The sequence below is a fragment of the Nerophis ophidion genome, linkage group LG23 (genome assembly GCF_033978795.1).
Source record: "Nerophis ophidion isolate RoL-2023_Sa linkage group LG23, RoL_Noph_v1.0, whole genome shotgun sequence".
Taxonomy (NCBI): domain Eukaryota; kingdom Metazoa; phylum Chordata; class Actinopteri; order Syngnathiformes; family Syngnathidae; genus Nerophis; species Nerophis ophidion.
In genome coordinates this window covers 41,061,093-41,078,939 of record NC_084633.1, presented here as the reverse complement: position 1 = coordinate 41,078,939, position 17,847 = coordinate 41,061,093, and the positions used below count along the sequence as shown (strand labels likewise).

At 41.9% G+C, this 17,847-nt stretch overlaps 1 protein-coding gene across 1 annotated transcript in view; it reads right to left on the bottom strand.

Annotated features, from left to right (window-relative positions):
- Positions 1–17,847, bottom strand: part of LOC133541303 (meiosis inhibitor protein 1-like) — a 133,858-nt gene that overhangs the window by 22,325 nt on the left and 93,686 nt on the right. The window contains exons 23-28 of the mRNA XM_061884637.1: positions 17,443–17,623; positions 13,444–13,554; positions 12,253–12,363; positions 5,915–6,060; positions 4,687–4,771; positions 1,796–1,980 (exon numbers count right to left, since the gene is read on the bottom strand). Coding sequence (XP_061740621.1) covers positions 1,796–1,980; positions 4,687–4,771; positions 5,915–6,060; positions 12,253–12,363; positions 13,444–13,554; positions 17,443–17,623 — 819 coding nt within the window. The remainder of the gene's footprint in view (positions 1–1,795; positions 1,981–4,686; positions 4,772–5,914; positions 6,061–12,252; positions 12,364–13,443; positions 13,555–17,442; positions 17,624–17,847) is intronic.

The following is a 17,847-nucleotide window of genomic DNA, read 5'->3' as shown; positions in this document are numbered from 1 at the left end:
TCCGTAATATCATCAAAAAAATCAAGAGAATCTGGAGAATTCACTGCACGTAAGCGATGATATTACGGACCTTTGACCCCTCAGGCGGTATTGCATCAAAAACCGACATCAGTGTGTAAAGGATATCACCACGTGGGCTCCGGAACACTTCATAAAACCCCATCCATCCATCCATTTTCTACCGCTTATTCCCCTTTGGGGTCGCGGGGGGCGCTGGCGCCTATCTCAGCCACAATCTGGCGGAAGGCGGAGCACACCCTGGACAAGTCTCCAGCTCATCGCAGGGCCACTTCATAAAACCACTGTCAGTAACTAAAGTTGGTCGCTACATCTGTAAGTGCGAGTTAAAGCTCTACTATGCAAAGCCAAACGCATTTATCAACAATATCCTGAAACGCCGCCGACTTGGCTGGGCCCGAGATAATCTAAGATGGACTGATGCAAAGTGGAAAGGTGTTCTGTGGTCTGACGAGTCCACATTTCAAATTATGTTTGGAAACAGAGGATGTGGTGTCCTCCGGAACAAAAAGGAAAATAACCATTCAGATTATTATAGGCGCAAAGTTGAAAAGCCAGCATGTGTGATGGTATGGGGGTGTATTAGTGCCCAAGGCATGGGTAACTTACACATCTGTGAAGGCACCATTAATGCTGAAAGGTACATACAGGTTTTGGAGCAACATATGTTGTCATCCAAGCAACGTTATCATGGATGCCCCTGCTTATTTCAGCAAGACGATGCCAAGCCACATTCAGCACGTGTTACAACAACGTGGCTTCTTAAAAAAAAAGAGTGCGGGTACTTTCCTGGACCGCCTGCAGTCCAGACCTGTCTCCCATGGAAAATGTGTGGCGCATTATGAAGTGTAAAATAGGACAGCGGAGACCCTGGACTGTTGAACGACTGAAGCTCTACATAAAACAAGAATGGGAAAGAATTCCACTTTCAAAGCTTCAACAAATAGTTTCCTCAGTTCCCAAACGTTTATTGAGTGTTGTTAAAAGAAAAAGTGATGTAACACAGTGGTGAACATGCCCTTTCCCAACTACTTTGGCACGTTTTACAAAGTTAATTATTAGTTGCAAAAAAAAAAAATTAAAGTTTATGAGTTTGAACATCAAATATCTTTTCTTTGTAGTGCATTCAATTGAATATGAGTTGAAAAGGATTTGCAAATCATTGTATTCTGTTTATATTTACATCTAACACAATTTCCCAACTCATATGGAAACAGGGTTTGTAAATCGCGCCTTTCATCTGGATATTAGGAGGATTTAGCCTTGAATCTAGAAGTTGTTCATCTGTGACATTCAATGAAGACGGTGTCTGTAGGGAGAATTTTCCTTGTTAACCTTTCGTGTGGATCATGATTGATTCTTCATCTAAACAGGAAGATATGGACATCCTATCAGTCGTCATCGCAGTGAGAGCAGACATTGTACAGTAAGCTATCTTTTTTATTATGTTTGTATTTCTTGTTCAGCACTTAGCAACACTGCTACATGATGCTTAGTGCTTCACTGAAGCTGGATCTCTTTAGCAGAGCTTCTAAAACTTGTAGATCATCCTCCTTATATTCAGGATCAACAATATAAGGTTCTGGATCGTAATTTAATCACTGTTGGATCACTGCATGATTTGCATTGTTTTTGGTGGGGAAGGGATCTGTGGTTCCTCCTCTACATCACGTGTCTGGCTTCCTCATTATTTTTCAAAATGGTTCGGGAGTGTCTGGGATATATATGATAAAAATCCGAGTAAAAACAGTTTTTCATACTGATTTCTCCATACAACCTGTAAAATGAGTCCACTGAGCGCGATGACGAGGCACTGAGCCCCTCTGGAGCCAAGTGGAAACAATTCTCCATCTTCAACCTCCAGAGGTGTGTGGCCCACCAAGCCAGGAGCAGTGGTCACACACATCAGCGCCGAGGTCAGGTCAACGTTGAGGAAGGCCTCCAGCAATCTCAAGTAGCTGACTGGCGAGAGTGGGCAAAAAGCAACGTCAACAACAAAAGTTAAACATCTGTGTGGAGTTTTTTATTATGTTGTACTCGCGCTTGTGTGGGTTCTTTTCTTCTCCCATTCTAAAAACACATGCAGTGGAACCTCGAAGTACAAACCCTCTATGTGGGAACTTTTCGATTTACAAACTCTTGTGCTTGCTCGTATTGAAAGGATTGAGGAAGCCGGCTTATAAACCACTGCAAGTATTTGACTGTGATGAGAACAGACTTTTCTGGAACAATATGCCAAAGTGGACTAATTTAACAGCGGAGGAGAGGACTACCGTATTTTTCAGACTATAAGTCGAAGTTTTTTTTTCATAGTTTGGCCGGGAGTGTGACATATATTCCGGAGCGACTTATGTGTGAAATTATTAACACATTACCGTAAAATATCAAATAATATTATTTAGCTCATACGCTGGAAGAGACGAAGAAAATGTCAGCAATCGTCACACACACGTCAACCAATAAGAATTCGGCAGGGGAGGGTCATGGCAGAAGTGCATTGTGGGTCATGGAATGCTAACTTCTATATGCTATTGCCGTAGCTATTAAAATGGATCATTTCATCATTGGCGGTAACTTATAAAAAACTGAGAAGGGCTGAACAAAAATCATGTACTGCACATTACAAGCTGGACGTAGTGAAATATGCAGCAGAAAAGGACAAGAGGAAGCGGCGCATACCTTTGGAGTTGGCAGAGTTGTTTAGAAGCGACATCGAGGAAGAAGATTTCATGGGATTTATGGATTAGGAGTGAGAGATAGTTTGGTAAAGGTATAGCATGTTCTATATGTTATAGTTATTTGAATGACTCTTACCATAATATGTTAGGTTAACATAGCAGGCACCTTCTCAGTTGGTTATTTAAATAAAGTAAATAATAAAGTACCAATGATTGTCACACACATACTAGATGTGGCAAAATTATTCTCTACATTTGACCCATCACCCTTGATCACCCCCTGGGAGGTGAGGGGAGCAGTGAGCAGCAGTGGTGGCCGCGCCCGGGAATCATTTATGGTGATTTAACCCCCAATTCCAAGCCTTACTGCTGAGTGCCAAGCAGGGAGGTAATGGCTCCCATTTTTATAGTCTTTGGTATGACTCGGCAGGGATTTGAACTCACGACCTACCCTTCTCAGGGCGGACACTCTAACCACTAGGCCGCTGAGTTCACCACTATTTATGCCTCATATAACGTAAACTTATTCAGCCTGTTGTTCACTATTCTTTACTTATTTTAAATTGCCTTTCAAATGTTTATTCTTGCTGTTGGGTTTTATTAAATACATTTCCCCCAAAAATGTGACTTATACTCCAGTGCAACTTATATATGTTTTTTTCCGTCTTTATTATGCATTTTCAGCAGGTGCGCCTTATACTCCTGAGCGACTTATACTCCGAAAATACGGTATATTAAACTAGATAACTAGAGGGGCAGTGTCTTGTGAGCAAGGCACATAGTGTATTTCCTTGAATTGCCGCTAGGTACATAGTACGCGCCTGCCTAGAATTACTGCCTGGGTCAAACTCGTTTCGCAAAATAATTAGCGCATGCTTAGTATTACCGCCGGCTAATACTCAAACTCGTTTCGCAAAATATTATTTTTATCAGTGCATGTCTACAATTTCCGCCAGGTCAAACTCGTCATGTCACGAGTGACACTTCACTTGTCATCATTTTCAAAATGGAAGAGGGTGATTTCAATAATTTGAAATCGCATAAAGGGAAGAAGATTAAGAGCTATTCAGTAGGATTTAAGGTCCAAGCTATTGAATATGCTAAAAAGAACAGTAAGCAGCTATGTTTTATTAATATACCATAGCTGCGTGTGTCAAATATGAGTCATTAAATGACTCCCGCCTCCGGGTGAAAGAGGGCGCTAGTGATCCTTCGTGTGACTACTCGGCTGCAGAAGAAGTGACAACAAGCAGCAAGAGTGAGAAGAGTGTGTTTATTTTTTCCTCTCGCTTGCACTTTTAACATGGAGGATTACATATCTGAAATAAAACAGTTTTCTAAACTGGACTTTCAATCGAAGCAGGAGGTAATAAAGGAAGATCTCCATCGAGACAGGGAGACTTAAAACTGAAGAAAGATAAGGAAGACTTCTATAAACAAGTTATCGATGCTTTTGATCAGAAGGAGCAGCGCATGGAATTCATTTATAAGTAAAGGTAAGACCATAGTAAGGTTTTTTTTTAATTAAATGTGCTTTTCATGATGGTATCCTTACATCACACTCAAATTTATAAGCGCAGGCCTAAATTTACCGCACGCCTTTGGTAAGCGACAGAGTGAGAAGAGATTTTAGACTAATTAATGCATGCTTGCCTTTACCGCATGCCTTTGGCAAACGTCGGAGTAAGAAGAGGGTTTTAAATTAATTAGCGCCCCGGAGGCAATACAAGGAAATACGGTAGGTTCAAATACAGTTGAATGCATGTAGTATTTAATGGTGAATTTGCTTTAACAGCGATTTGTCATGCAAATGAAAATCCCTTATTTTTCCCCATTTCCCCAGGACATTTCCCATATTGTGAGAAGCAAAGTGTTGACAGGTGGGACTTATGACACTGGTAATTATAAGTCCATTCAATGATTTACATTTGCTCTCTGAGAACGACGTACTTTGAACAATAACTGTCATATGCAGAGTAGGCTTTGTTACCGAGCAAGAGATTGTCTGTGTTTCTTTTCTTAATAAGGATTCGCTGCACACTTTTGTCCAGGCTCCAACTGAGGCTTTTGTGAACCTTTAAGAATGGAGAGAGAGAGAGAGAGAGAGAGAGAAAGAGAGGAAAGCAAACAATAGAATGTTGGATGAATCAGAGAAGAAAAAAGCTTTGCACCAAATGTTTATTGCTAGTAATATTGTATCATCTGCAGCAGTGGAAGCTGGGCGTTAAGATGAAAGTACAGTGTTTTTTTCTCCATTATGCTCTTTTGTTCTCATGTGTCTTACCTGCCCTTGCACATGTAGCATACAGTGGGGCAAAAAAGTATTTAGTCAGCCAGCGATTGTGCAAGTTCTACCACTTAAAATGATGACAGAGGTCTGTAATTTTCACCATAGGTACACTTCAACTGTGAGAGACAGAATGTGAAAAAAAAATCCAGAAATTTTAAAGAATTTATTTGTAAATGATGGTGGAAAATAAGTATTTGGTCAACCATTCAAAGCTCTCACTGATGGAAGGAGGTTTTGGCTCAAAATCTCACGATACATGGCCCCATTCATTCTTTCCTTAACATGGATAAATCGTCCTGTCCCCTTAGCAGAAAAACAGCCCCAAAGCATGTTTCCACCCCCATGCTTCACAGTAGGTGTGGTGTTCTTGGGATGCAACTCAGTATTCTTCTTCCTCCAAACACGACGAGTTGAGTTTATACCAAAAAGTTCTATTTTGGTTTCATCTGACCACATGACATTCTCCCAATCCTCTGCTGTATCATCCATGTATCCATTTTGGTATAAACTCAACTCCTCGTGTTTGGAGGAAGAAGAATACTGAGTTGCATCCCAAGAACACCATACCTACTGTGAAGCATGGGGGTGGAAACATCATGCTTTGGGGCTGTTTTTCTGCTAAGGGGACAGGACGATTGATCCGTGTTAAGGAAAGAATGAATGGGGCCATGTATCGTGAGATTTTGAGCCAAAACCTCCTTCCATCAGTGAGAGCTTTGAATGGTTGACCAAATACTTATTTTCCACCATAATTTACAAATAAATTATTTAAAATTCCTACAATGTGAATTCCTGCATTTTTTTTTCACATTCTGTCTCTCACAGTGGAAGTGTACCTATGATGAAAATTACAGACCTCTGTCATCATTTGAAGTGGGAGAACTTGCACAATCGCTGGCTGACTAAATACTTTTTTGCCTCACTGTACCTGTGAGGCGTGCACGTGCTGCAGGGTGATGAGCGAGGACAGGAGGAGATGACTGACACACAGCAAGGGGGAGGAAGAGGAAGAGCAAGACAGGACTGTCTGAAGCTGCTCCATCAGTCCACAGTTGGAGAGCAGCATGGCGACAGCTGGGGAGGAGAAGGTGGCGGATCATGCGTCAGCAAGTGTGTGTAATACTGCCTACAAACTGCCTGAGCCATAAACACATCCATGTAGAACCCACTCACTTATTCATTACTCAACCTTTGAGTGTAACATGACTATCCATCCATCCATCTTCTTCCGTTTATCCGAGGTGGGGTCGCGGGGGCAGCAGCCTAAGCAGAGAAGCCCAGACATTCCTCTCCCCGGCCACTTCGTCCAGCTCCTCCCCGGGGATCCCGAAGCGTTCCCAGGCCAGCCGGGAGACATACCGCATTTCCTTGAATTGCCGCCAGGGCGCTAATTAATTTAAAACCTCTTCTCACTCCGGCGTTTACCAAAGGCATGCGGTAAAGGCAATCATCCGCTAATTATTTTAAAACCTCTTCTCACTGCGGCCATTACCAAAGACATGCAGTAAATTTGGGCCTGCGCTTATAAATTTGAGTGTGATGTAAGAATACCATCATGAAAAGCACATTTAATAAAAAAAACGTTATAATGGTCTTACTTTTACTTATAAATGAAGTCCATGCGCAGCTCCTTCTGATCAAAAGCATCGATAACTTGTTTATAGAAGTCTTCCTTATCTTTCTTCAGTTTTAAAAGTCTCTCTGTCTCGATGGAGATCTTCCTTTATTACCTCCTGCTTCGATTGAAAGTCCAGTTTAGAAAACGGTTTTATTTTGGATATGTAATCCTCCATGTTAAAAGTGCAAGCGAGAGGAAAAAATAAACAATCGCTGCTCACTCTTGCTGCTTGTTGTCACTTCTTCTGCAGCCGAGTAGTCGCAAAAAGGATCACTAGCGCCCTCTACCACCAGGAGGCGGGAGTCATTTAATGACTCATATTTGACACACGCAGCTACGGTATATTAATAAAACATAGCTGCTTACTGTTATTTTTAGCATATTCAATAGCTTGGTCCTTAGATCATACTGAATAGCTCTTAATCTTCTTCCCTTTTATGCAATTTCAAATAATTGAAATCAGACGAGTTTGACCCGGCGGAAATTCTAGGCATATGCTAATTATTTTGCGAAACGAGTTTGACCCGGCGGAAATTCTAGACATGCGCTAATAAAAATAATATTTCGCGAAACAAGTTTGACCCGGCAGTAATTCTAGGCAGGCACATACTATATACCTGGCGGAAATTCAAGGAAATATGGTAGTCTTCCCAATGTGTCCTGGGTCTTCCCCGTGGCCTCCTCCGAAGATCGGACTGCCCAGTGCCCTGCCTTCGGCTTCCGCCCAGCTCACATCGCACCAGACCTCTTTGGCCCCTGTTATGGGTGGTGAGCCCATTGGAGGAGGGAACTATGTTGCCTCGTCGGACTGTGTCCGTCCAGGCCCCATGGGGACATGCCCGGCCACCAGGCGCTAGCCATCGTGCCCCAGAGCGGGGCCCTGGTGACCCGCAACCGGGCGATGGAAATCTGGGTCCTTAGTTTTTATTTTTCATAGAGGTCTTCGAGCTGGTCTTTGCTATTCAGTTATTTGGATTTCAATTCAAACATCTTTAGTGTTTTCAGTTTTGCTTCCAAAAATGAGGCAATGGTTCTCCATCGGAAAATGGCGGACTGTACCACTCGGGTCCAGGAGTGAAGTTCTGCCTAAAGTATCTTGGGGTCTTGTTCACGAGTGAGGGGATAACGGATGGATTGGTGCAGCGTCGGCAGTGATGCGGTCACTGTATCGGTCTGTTGTTGTGAAGAAAGAGCTGAGCCGGAAGGAGAAGCTCTTGATTTACAGGTCAGTCTACGTTCACACCCTCACCTATGGTCACGAGCTTTGGGTAATGACCGAAAGGACAAGGTCGCGAATACAAGCGGCAGAAAAGAGTTTCCTCCACAGGCTGTGTGGGATCACCCTTAGAGACAGGGTGAGTGTTAGAATAACTGTTTCGTAATTATCACAAAAAACTTTGTATTACATTGTGTTCCTGACAAGAAGACAGAAGGCTGTCTTTAAAACCAACCAAGAAGAAGGCTCTTAAAACTCCACTGGGACTTCATACCAGACAGATGGCAGGATCTGCCCAACTTCCAGAGGAACTCTTTTTGAAGTATTTTACGAACACTTTTTGAAATTTTTTATGGAACTCTCTTTGAACTATTTTATGGGACTCTCTTTGAACTATTTTATGGAACTCTTTTTGAACTATTTGAAGAACTCTCTTCGAACTGTTCGGTAACCGAAGGCAACGCTGTTTACGACCCACTTCCCTCAGGAGCAGCTGTGGGCAGGAAGTGGGGGGGGGTGTCAAATAAGGAAGGAAGAGTACAATCTTTGGGCAGAGCGTGGTGCAGGACTGTACAGAGAGTACAGTGGCCATGTCCCTCCTCAGATCTGAGTCCAAATTTAATTCGGCCTCTGTTTGATTCTTTCCCCTTTGTCTTGTTTAATAGATGTCATCAGTGTTTGAACCTGACAGTGAGGAGCTCGGTCATCTGGTAGAGACTCAAGCTGAGATGGCTCGGGCATCTACTAAGGATGCGTCCTGGACGCCTCCCTGGTAAGGTGTTTTCGGGCATGTCCATCCATGGGGGAGACCTCGGGGCAGACCTAGGATAAATAGGAGGGACTATGTCTCAAAGTTGGCCTGGGAACGCCTCGGTATCCCCCCTCTGGAACTAGAAGAGGTGGCCGGGGACAGGGAAGTCTGGGCATCTCTGCTTAGACTTTTGCGGCGGGAATGGATGGATGGATAGTGTTGCCAGCAGGGAAATGATTGATAGACCTCTATGTCTCACTTGGCAACTGCTGTTTCGTCTGGCCCCTCTAGGAATCAAGGTTATTATGTTAATTCAACATGAACAAAACACTGTGGAAGGACACTTGCTGAATAAATGAGTGATGTTAAATAGCAGAATGCATCGAAAAATGACCTTGGATTGCGCTACGAACATCACGCTACTACCCAGAATACACTGGAACAGATGCAGGTGCGAAGGAAAGAAATGATATTCCCTCTTTCGTCGTCATTTGGGATGTTTGTTGTGATTTCACTTCCTGGTTCCATGACCCGCCCTATCTTGCCTCTGATTGGCCTGTCCTTAATGTTTTGCCCTAATCTTAACCAACGGTGACTCATCACAGTAAACAACCAACCAATCTTGGATGTTCTTATACATACCAGCCAGTCGTCATTGATGTTTCCCGTATAGTTTCTCCCCTGCCTGTGAAGTTGCTTGGCTACATAGTTTCCATTTTTAACTTAAAACCGTAGTTTTTACCACTGGATCATCAAAAACCGAACTCATTACGGGAAAACCGTAGTTGTTGGAAAATATGGCCAAGAGACGGATCAAGATTTGAAAACACATTGTAGGTCGGAAAAAACTAAGGAAAACGGGAGATAAAAAAGACGGATTTCTGACTATAGACGGAAATATTACATGCCTGAATTATGTAAATGACACGTTTGGGTCGCAACTTATTGCGGGGTTGTTCCTCCCAGATGCAGACGGACAACTCCAGACAAGGCGTGAAGGTAGGAGACGATTTATTGCTCATAAATAATAAATCGTAGATAAACAGAAAACAAGCAAAAGAAAAAACGTGAAGCTAAGGTGCAAACTAGCACAGGAAGCATAAACTGGGAGACAAGAAATACTAACGTAAACTGTTGCGTATGGCAGACAATTAAACCAGACTGAGCGTGGCGAGAGAGGTGAATAAATAGCTCTCTGATTAGTGTTCGACAACAGGTGAGAATGCCGACCACTAACCAGAGGCAGGGGAAGCCAATTAATCCCCATGGAAACTAAAACAAACCCAGAGGTGCACAAACAGGAACTAAGGGAGACCAAAACTAACACAAAATAAAAAAACATGACCGGGCCCACGGATCATGACAGTAAAAGAGTAGTAACTTGTGATTAATCTAAATTCAATAGTGTGATTAATCAGATAAAATACAAAAATCATTTGACAGCATTGTAGGTCGGAAAAATGGTTCGGGGTTTTTGCGTTTTGAGACTTTTGTGTCAGAATTCCACGCAGTTTTAAAGATGAGACACCAAGTAAGTGCACATCAGGATGTACAAACCCCATTTTCCATATGAGTTGGGAAATTGTGTTAGATGTAAATATAAACAGAATACAATGATTTGCAAATCCTTTTCAACCCATATTCAGTTGAATATGCTACAAAGACAACATATTTGATGTTCATACTGATAAAAATGTTTTTTTTTTGCAAATTATCATTACCTTTACAATTTGATGCCAGCAACACGTGACAAAGAAGTTGGGAAAGGTGGCAATAAATACTGATAAAGTTGAGGAATGCTCATCAAACACTTATTTGGGACATCCCACAGGTGTGCAGGCTAATTGGGAACAGGTGGGTGCCATGATTGGGTATAAAAACAGCTTCCCAAGAAAGGATGGGGCGAGGTACACCCCTTTGTCCACAACTGCGTGAGCAAATAGTCAAACAGTTTAAGAACAACCTTTCTCAAAGTGCAATTGCAAGAAATTTAGGGATTTCAACATCTACGCTCCATAATATCATCAAAAGGTTCAGAGAATCTGGAGAAATCACTCCACGTAAGCGGCATGGCCGGAAACCAACATTGAATGACCGTGACCTTCCATCCCTCAGACGGCACTGTATTAAAAACCAACATCAATCTCCAAAGGATATCACCACATGGGCTCAGGAACACTTCAGAAAATCACTGTCACTAAATACAGTTGGTCGCTACATCTGTAAGTGCAAGTTAAAGCTCTACTATGCAAAGCGAAAGCCATTTATCAACAACATCCAGAAACGCCGCCAAGCGAAAGCCATTTATCAACAACATCCAGAAACGCCGCCAGCTTCTCTGGGTCCGAGATCATCTAAGATGGACTGATGCAAAGTGGAAAAGTGTTCTGTGGTCTGACGAGTCCACATTTCAAATTGCTTTTGGAAATATTCCACATCGTGTCATCCAGACCAAAGGGGAAACGAGCCATCCAGACTGTTATCAAAGCAAAGTTGAAAAGCCAGCATGTGTGATGGTATGGGGGTGCATTAGTGCCCAAGGCATGGGTAACTTACACATCTGTGAAGGCACCATTAATGCTGAAAGGTACATACAGGTTTTGGAACAACATATGCTGCCATCTAAGCGCCGTCTTTTTCATGGACGCCCCTGCTTATTTCAGCAAGACAATGCCAAGCCACATTCAGCACGTGTTACAACAGCGTGGCTTAACAAAAAAAGAGTGCGGGTACTTTCCTGGCGCGCCTGCAGTCCAGACCTTTCTCCCATGGAAAATGTGTGGCGCATTATGAAGCGTAAAATAGGACAGCGGAGACCCCAGACTGTTGAACGACTGAAGCTCTACATAAAACAAGAATGGGAAAGAATTCCACTTTCAAAGCTTCAACAATTAGTTTCCTCAGTTCCCAAACGTTTATTGAGTGTTGTTAAAAGAAAAGGTGATGTAACACAGTGGTGAACATGCCCTTTCCCAACTACTTTGGCATGTGTTGCAGCCATGAAATTCTAAGTTAATTATTATTTGCAAAAAAAAATAAAGTTTATGAGTTTGAACATCAAATATGTTGTCTTTGTAGTGCATTCAATTGAATATTGGTTGAAAATGATTTGCCAATCATTGTATTTCGTTTATATTTACATCTAACACAATTTCCCAACTCATATGGAAACGGAGTTTGTGCACTCTGGATAAACGTGAGAAAACGGCTAGTAAAACAATAATTAAAAAAAAATAATAATATGATTATTAATTGAGGAGGGTGAAATAACCGATTTTTAGATGCATCACAATCTGGACGATTATTAAACGTCAACAATCCTTTAACTTAGGGCACTTATGTTCCAGTTTTGCAGACATTGTCAGTACTCCAATATGTGTAATGAGAAAACTGTTTATTACAAACGCAGTGTTTTTAAAAGTTCCAAGTGGCAAATAATTTTTAAGGAAACGAAAAGAAATGTAATCCTGCATAATAATGATGGATTTTTAATTGGTTCGTAGCTCCTGAATCGTAATCGAATCGTGAGCTGCCCAAAGTTTCCACCTGTAATTATTATTCTCTATGTCAATGACCCAGACTCATATATGCCAAAACCATTCCCAGATAGCGGCTGAAGTGGAGCATACTGAGTATGTGATGGAAATGGTCTTGCATGTGGAGAAAGAGGGCGTGTCAAACCTCTGTCAGCGCAGTACACAGGTGAGAGGGTCAGGAGGCAGTGCAGGTAGCTGAGGGCGGGCAGCAGACTCTCGGTGTTGGACGCACTCAGCCGACCTAAAATGTTACTCACTCACTCACACACACACGCACGCAAACACAAAAACACACACACGCACAATCAGGAACTGATGCTTCTTCACGCCAACATTCTAGGACTAACTGTGACAAAATGTACTTTACTCTTCTGACTGGTAAGGACTGAATTCATTAATGTCAAAAATTGACGAACTAATATATTCGCCATAATACATTCACACGCTATCCTATCCCCAGGTGCATGTCTTTGGAGGTGGGAGGGGCCTATCCCCAGGTGCATGTCTTTGGAGGTGGGAGGGGCCTATCCCCAGGTGCATGTCTTTAGAGGTGGGAGGGGCCTATCCCCAGGTGCATGTCTTTGGAGATGGGAGGGGCCTATCCCCAGGTGCATGTCTTTGGAGGTGGGAGGGGCCTATCCCCAGGTGCATGTCTTTGGAGGTGCACCTGTTGTAGTTCCTCAGCTGTTACCCGGGGGTAACACCTGATTGAAAAGACCTTATTCAAATTCTGTTCTTAAGAGTTATGATCTTCAAGGGGTTGAATAATTTTGTCAATGAGATATTAAGAGAAATGACACTGTTTGGTATGTTACAAAATATAATGTTGTAAGTCAAGTTGTATTTGTCTATTTAATGCATCTTTATTTGATATGACTATAAACAAAATACGGAATAAATGTCCAACTTGCTATAACACCAAAATTGTGTGGGGGTTGAATAATTTTGATCACAACTGTAAAACCGAAAGACATTTATGTTTTCGTCTCACATAAGGATTGTCAAAAAGTAAGCCTCTTTTTTATTTTGCGACTTTACCTCTTTGTGTGTCAAGCCGCTCTGTGGGAGCTTATCTTTTGTTAATGAAAGACTTTATTGAACCAACCTTCCACCAAGTCCTTTCATCCTGGGGTAAGATTAAATCGAAGCGGGTGTTAACTGTCAAGATGTTCTGCTGACCTGTCAAGCAGGTATTTGTGTGCGACACAGGCTGACTGCTGTCCTGACAAATGTGGCTGGTGACTACTCAGGGAAATGCAAACGGTGCAGACGCTGTGTTTGTCATGATTATACCGAGTGAGGAGACGTGTGCTCAGTGGCCCTGCTCTGACCTCACCATGGTAAAGCAGCTTGAAGTGCACGCCGTCCATCTTGCTGCCGCCGGGTGAAAGTGGCTCGCTGGTATGAGTGACACTGAGCAGCCGCAGCACCAGCGGGAGGGAATTCACTGTGAAAGACATGACACATTTTGATGATTATTACGAGTCTCTGGGTAAATAACCAGTTGTCTGCTGCAGTGTATGAGATCACCCGGCAATGTTTTCATTGCCAGTTGTGTTTATTACATTACAGGGACGCTCCTCGGTCACTTTGTTTGAATAAAAACAATTGCAAAAAACATTGATCGGAAACTGTAGGAAGGTGTCAACAAATCTGACCATACTTGCCAACCTTGAGACATCCGATTTCGGGTAGTGGGGGGTGGGGTGGGGTGGGGGGTGGGGTTAAGAGGTGAGGAGTATATTTACAGCTAGAATTCACCAAGTCAAGTATTTCATATATATATATATATATATATATATATATATATATATATATATATATATGTATACATATAGATATTTACATACATATATATATATACAGTATATATATAAGAATTACTTGACTTTCAGTTAATTCTAGCTATATATATATATATATATATATATATACATATATGTAAATATATAAATGAATAAGAGAAATACTTGAATTTCAGTGTTCATTTATTTACACATATACACACACTTAAAACTCATCTACTCATTGTTGAGTTAAGGGTTGAATTGTCCATCCTTGTTCTATTCTCCTTCACTATTTTTCTAACCATGCTGAACATGCTGTATCTTCCTCGTTCTTCTGCTTCGTCTCCTTGTTGTGTGCGCAGTTGTGCACTGCACTCTCTAAAAGCCATAGATGTTATTGGCACATATGCATGTACAGTAGATGGCAATATTGTCCTGTTTAAGAGTGTCACAACATTGCTCTTTACGGCAGATTAACTGCTTTATGGTAGACGAAAACGTGACTGCTGTTGTTGAGTGTTGTTACTGCGCTGGGAGGACGTTAATGAAATTGCCTAACAATAAACCCACATAAGAAACCAAGAACTTGCCTTGGATCATTCCACAGTTATAACGTCATTGGGCAGACACGCTCTTTCTATTGTGGGAAAGCGGACGGGAAAACAGGCTGTCCTTACTCAGGTCCGCATGGAGCTGGAGGTGGCGTGGCCTCCAGCTCCGGCTGAATTTCGGGAGATTTTCGGGAGAAAATTTGTCCCGGGAGGTTTTCGGGAGAGGCACTGAATTTCGGGAGTCCCCCGGAAAATCCGGGAGGGTTGGCAAGTATGAATCTGACACACACAAGAACACATTTGACTCAACACTCTAGTGAACATTAGATGCACAAATTTACACATTACAGTATAATCCTGACTTTGGCTATTTTATATCGGGAAAGAAGGCAAGCACGTGGAGCCATACATAGGTAGGGATAGGTACCAAATTTGCTACTTTTATAGGTTGGTACTAGGGTTGTCCAGATTTAGTAATTAAAACTTCAATTAAAATGCACGTTACAATCAAAGAAGCTAGTTACAGTATAAACAATTTGTCGGTTTGTCATATTCCGCATTATGGCAAAGACTACGTCCTGGCCCGGCCAGACACTGCAGCCAATACACAGTTGCATACAAAGTCTGTAATATCAACTTGCAAATCGGAATCTGAACACAAGCTATAACAACTGTACAGCACAGTTATCATAATCAGCTCATTGCTAAATATTACATTTTACAAAAATAAGATTTTATTATTAAACAATTAACATTAAAAGTATCCAACATTGTACAGTGTTGTACTGGTATTGATTCCAAGGTATCATATTATTTAAATATGCAAGGTAGCCATTCCAAGCCACACAAGATGAAATTCTGCAGTAAACACATCTAAAGAGCAATATAACGAGTTAACAATAGCTAATTAATCTCAGTAGGAATCGGTGTAGGACTTAAACTTTTTGCTTTTAAAGTGTTTTGAGTGTGTGATTGACACTACGAAGCTGCATCCGTGCTTTGTCTCACTTTCCAGAAGGTCGACATGTTTATTTCTCCGAGTAGGAGTTAAGCAGGCTGCCATTATTTTATTTCGTTACTTGCACCTTTGAATCTGAAGAGGTTTGTTGCAGCCTCAGGCCCTGCCACCTTTATGGGTGTTCTTTATTTAATTCACCTTGGTAGCTAGTAATACAAACCCTGTTTCCATATGAGTTGGAAAAGTGTGTTAAATGTAAATATAAACGGAATACAATGATTTGCAAATCATTTTCAACCCATATTGAGTTGAATGCACTACAAAGACAACATATTTGATGTTCAAGCTGATAATCATTAACTTTAGAATTTGATGCCAGCAACACGTGACAAAGAAGTTGGGAAAGGTGGCAATAAATACTGATAAAGTTGAGGAATGCTCATCAAACACTTATTTGGAACATCCCACAGGTGTGCAGGCTAATTGGGAACAGGTGGGTGCCATGATTGGCTATGAAAACTGCTTCCCAAAAAATGCTCAGTCTTTCACAAGAAAGGATGGGGCGAGGTACACCCCTTTGTCCACAACTGCGTGAGAAAATAGTCAAACTGTTTAAAAACAACATTTCTCAAAGTGCAATTGCAAGAAATTTAGGGATTTCAACATTACCGCCCCATTACATAATCAAAAAGTTCAGAGAATCTGGAGAAATTACTCCACGTAAGCGGCATGGCCGGAAACCAACATTGAATGACAGTGACCTTCGATCCCTCAGACGGCACGTTATCAACAACGGACATAAATCTCTAAAGGATATCACCACATGGGCTCAGGAACACTTCAGAAAACCACTGTCACTATATACAGTTGGTCGCTACATCTGTAAGTGCAAGTTAAAGCTCTACCATGCAAAGCGAAAACCATTCATCAACAACATCCAGAAACGCCACCAGCTTCTCTGGGCCAGAGATCATCTAAGATAGACTGATGCAAAGTGGAAAAGTGTTCTGTGGTCTGACGAGTCCACATTTCAAATTGTTTTTGGAAATATTCGACATCGTGTCATCCGGACCAAAGGGGAAGCGAACCATCCAGACTGTTATCGACGCAAAGTTGAAAAGCCAGCATGTGTGATGGTATGGGGGTGTATTAGTGCCCAAGGCATGGGTAACTTACACATCTGTGAAGGCACCATTAATGCTGAAAGGTACATACAGGTTTTGGAGCAACATATGTTGTTATCCAAGCAATGTTATCATGGACGCCCCTGCTTATTTCAGCAAGACAATGCCAAGCCATATTCAGCACGTGTTACAACGGCATGGCTTCGTAGTAAAAGAGTGCGGGTACTTTTCTGGCCCGCCTGCAGTCCAGACCTGTCTCCCATGGAAAATGTGTGGCGCATTATGAAGCGTAAAATACGACAGCGGAGACCCCGGACTGTTGAAGGACTGAAGCTCTATATAAAACAAGAATGTAAAAGAATTCCACTTTCAAAGCTTCAACAATTAGTTTCCCCAGTTCCCAAACATTTATTGAGTGTTGTTAAAAGAAAAGGTGATGTAACACAGTGGTGAACATGCCCTTTCCCAACTACTTTGGCACATGTAACAGCCATGAAATTCTAAATGAATTATTATTTGCAAAAAAAATAAATAAAGTTTATGAGTTTGAACATCAAATATCTTGTCTTTGTAGCATATTCAACTGAATATGTGTTGAAAAGGATTTGCAAATCATTGTATTCCGTTTATATTTACATCTAACAATTTCCCAACTCATATGGAAACGGGGTTTGTACATTGATTAGCAATAACCAGACTTCTTTCTTTATACTGCTCCTTGAAGGCTGACTTTACAACAGAGAATGTGTGGATTTGTCAATTAATCAATCAATCAATCAAAGTTGACTTATATAGCCCTTAATCACACGTCTCAAAGGGCTGCACAAGCCACAAGGACATCCTGGGCTCCGATATGTAGTGAACATCACATGCTTGGTGAGAACTGACAGGACATGATAGCCCTGGGCCTCCTACCTTCTTTAACATGATGTCCACGGTCCATACTCTGGACACTGATTTTCTGCAAGACCTGTAGTAGGGCCGTTTTCAAACTGGCACACAAGTCCGCCTCAAAGTCATTGTTGCCATCCAAGAGAAGCGTCAGAACCGACAGTGCTCGCTCTGCAAGGGAAGACTCCCTGGTGCAAACCATGTCCTGGAAGAAGGCAGGCAAGAAAAGACATTTGGAACTCGATGCCAAATCCAGTCAGTTGGATGATGTCAATATTTCGCCTCTCCAGGCATGCTTAGAGCAGGGGTGTCCAAACTTTTGCCATTGAGGGCCGCAGACTAAAACATCAAAAGCATAAGTGGGCCATTTTGATATTTTTCATTTTAAAAATTATTTAGATTTTTTTTTTTTACCCTTTGGGGCTCCAC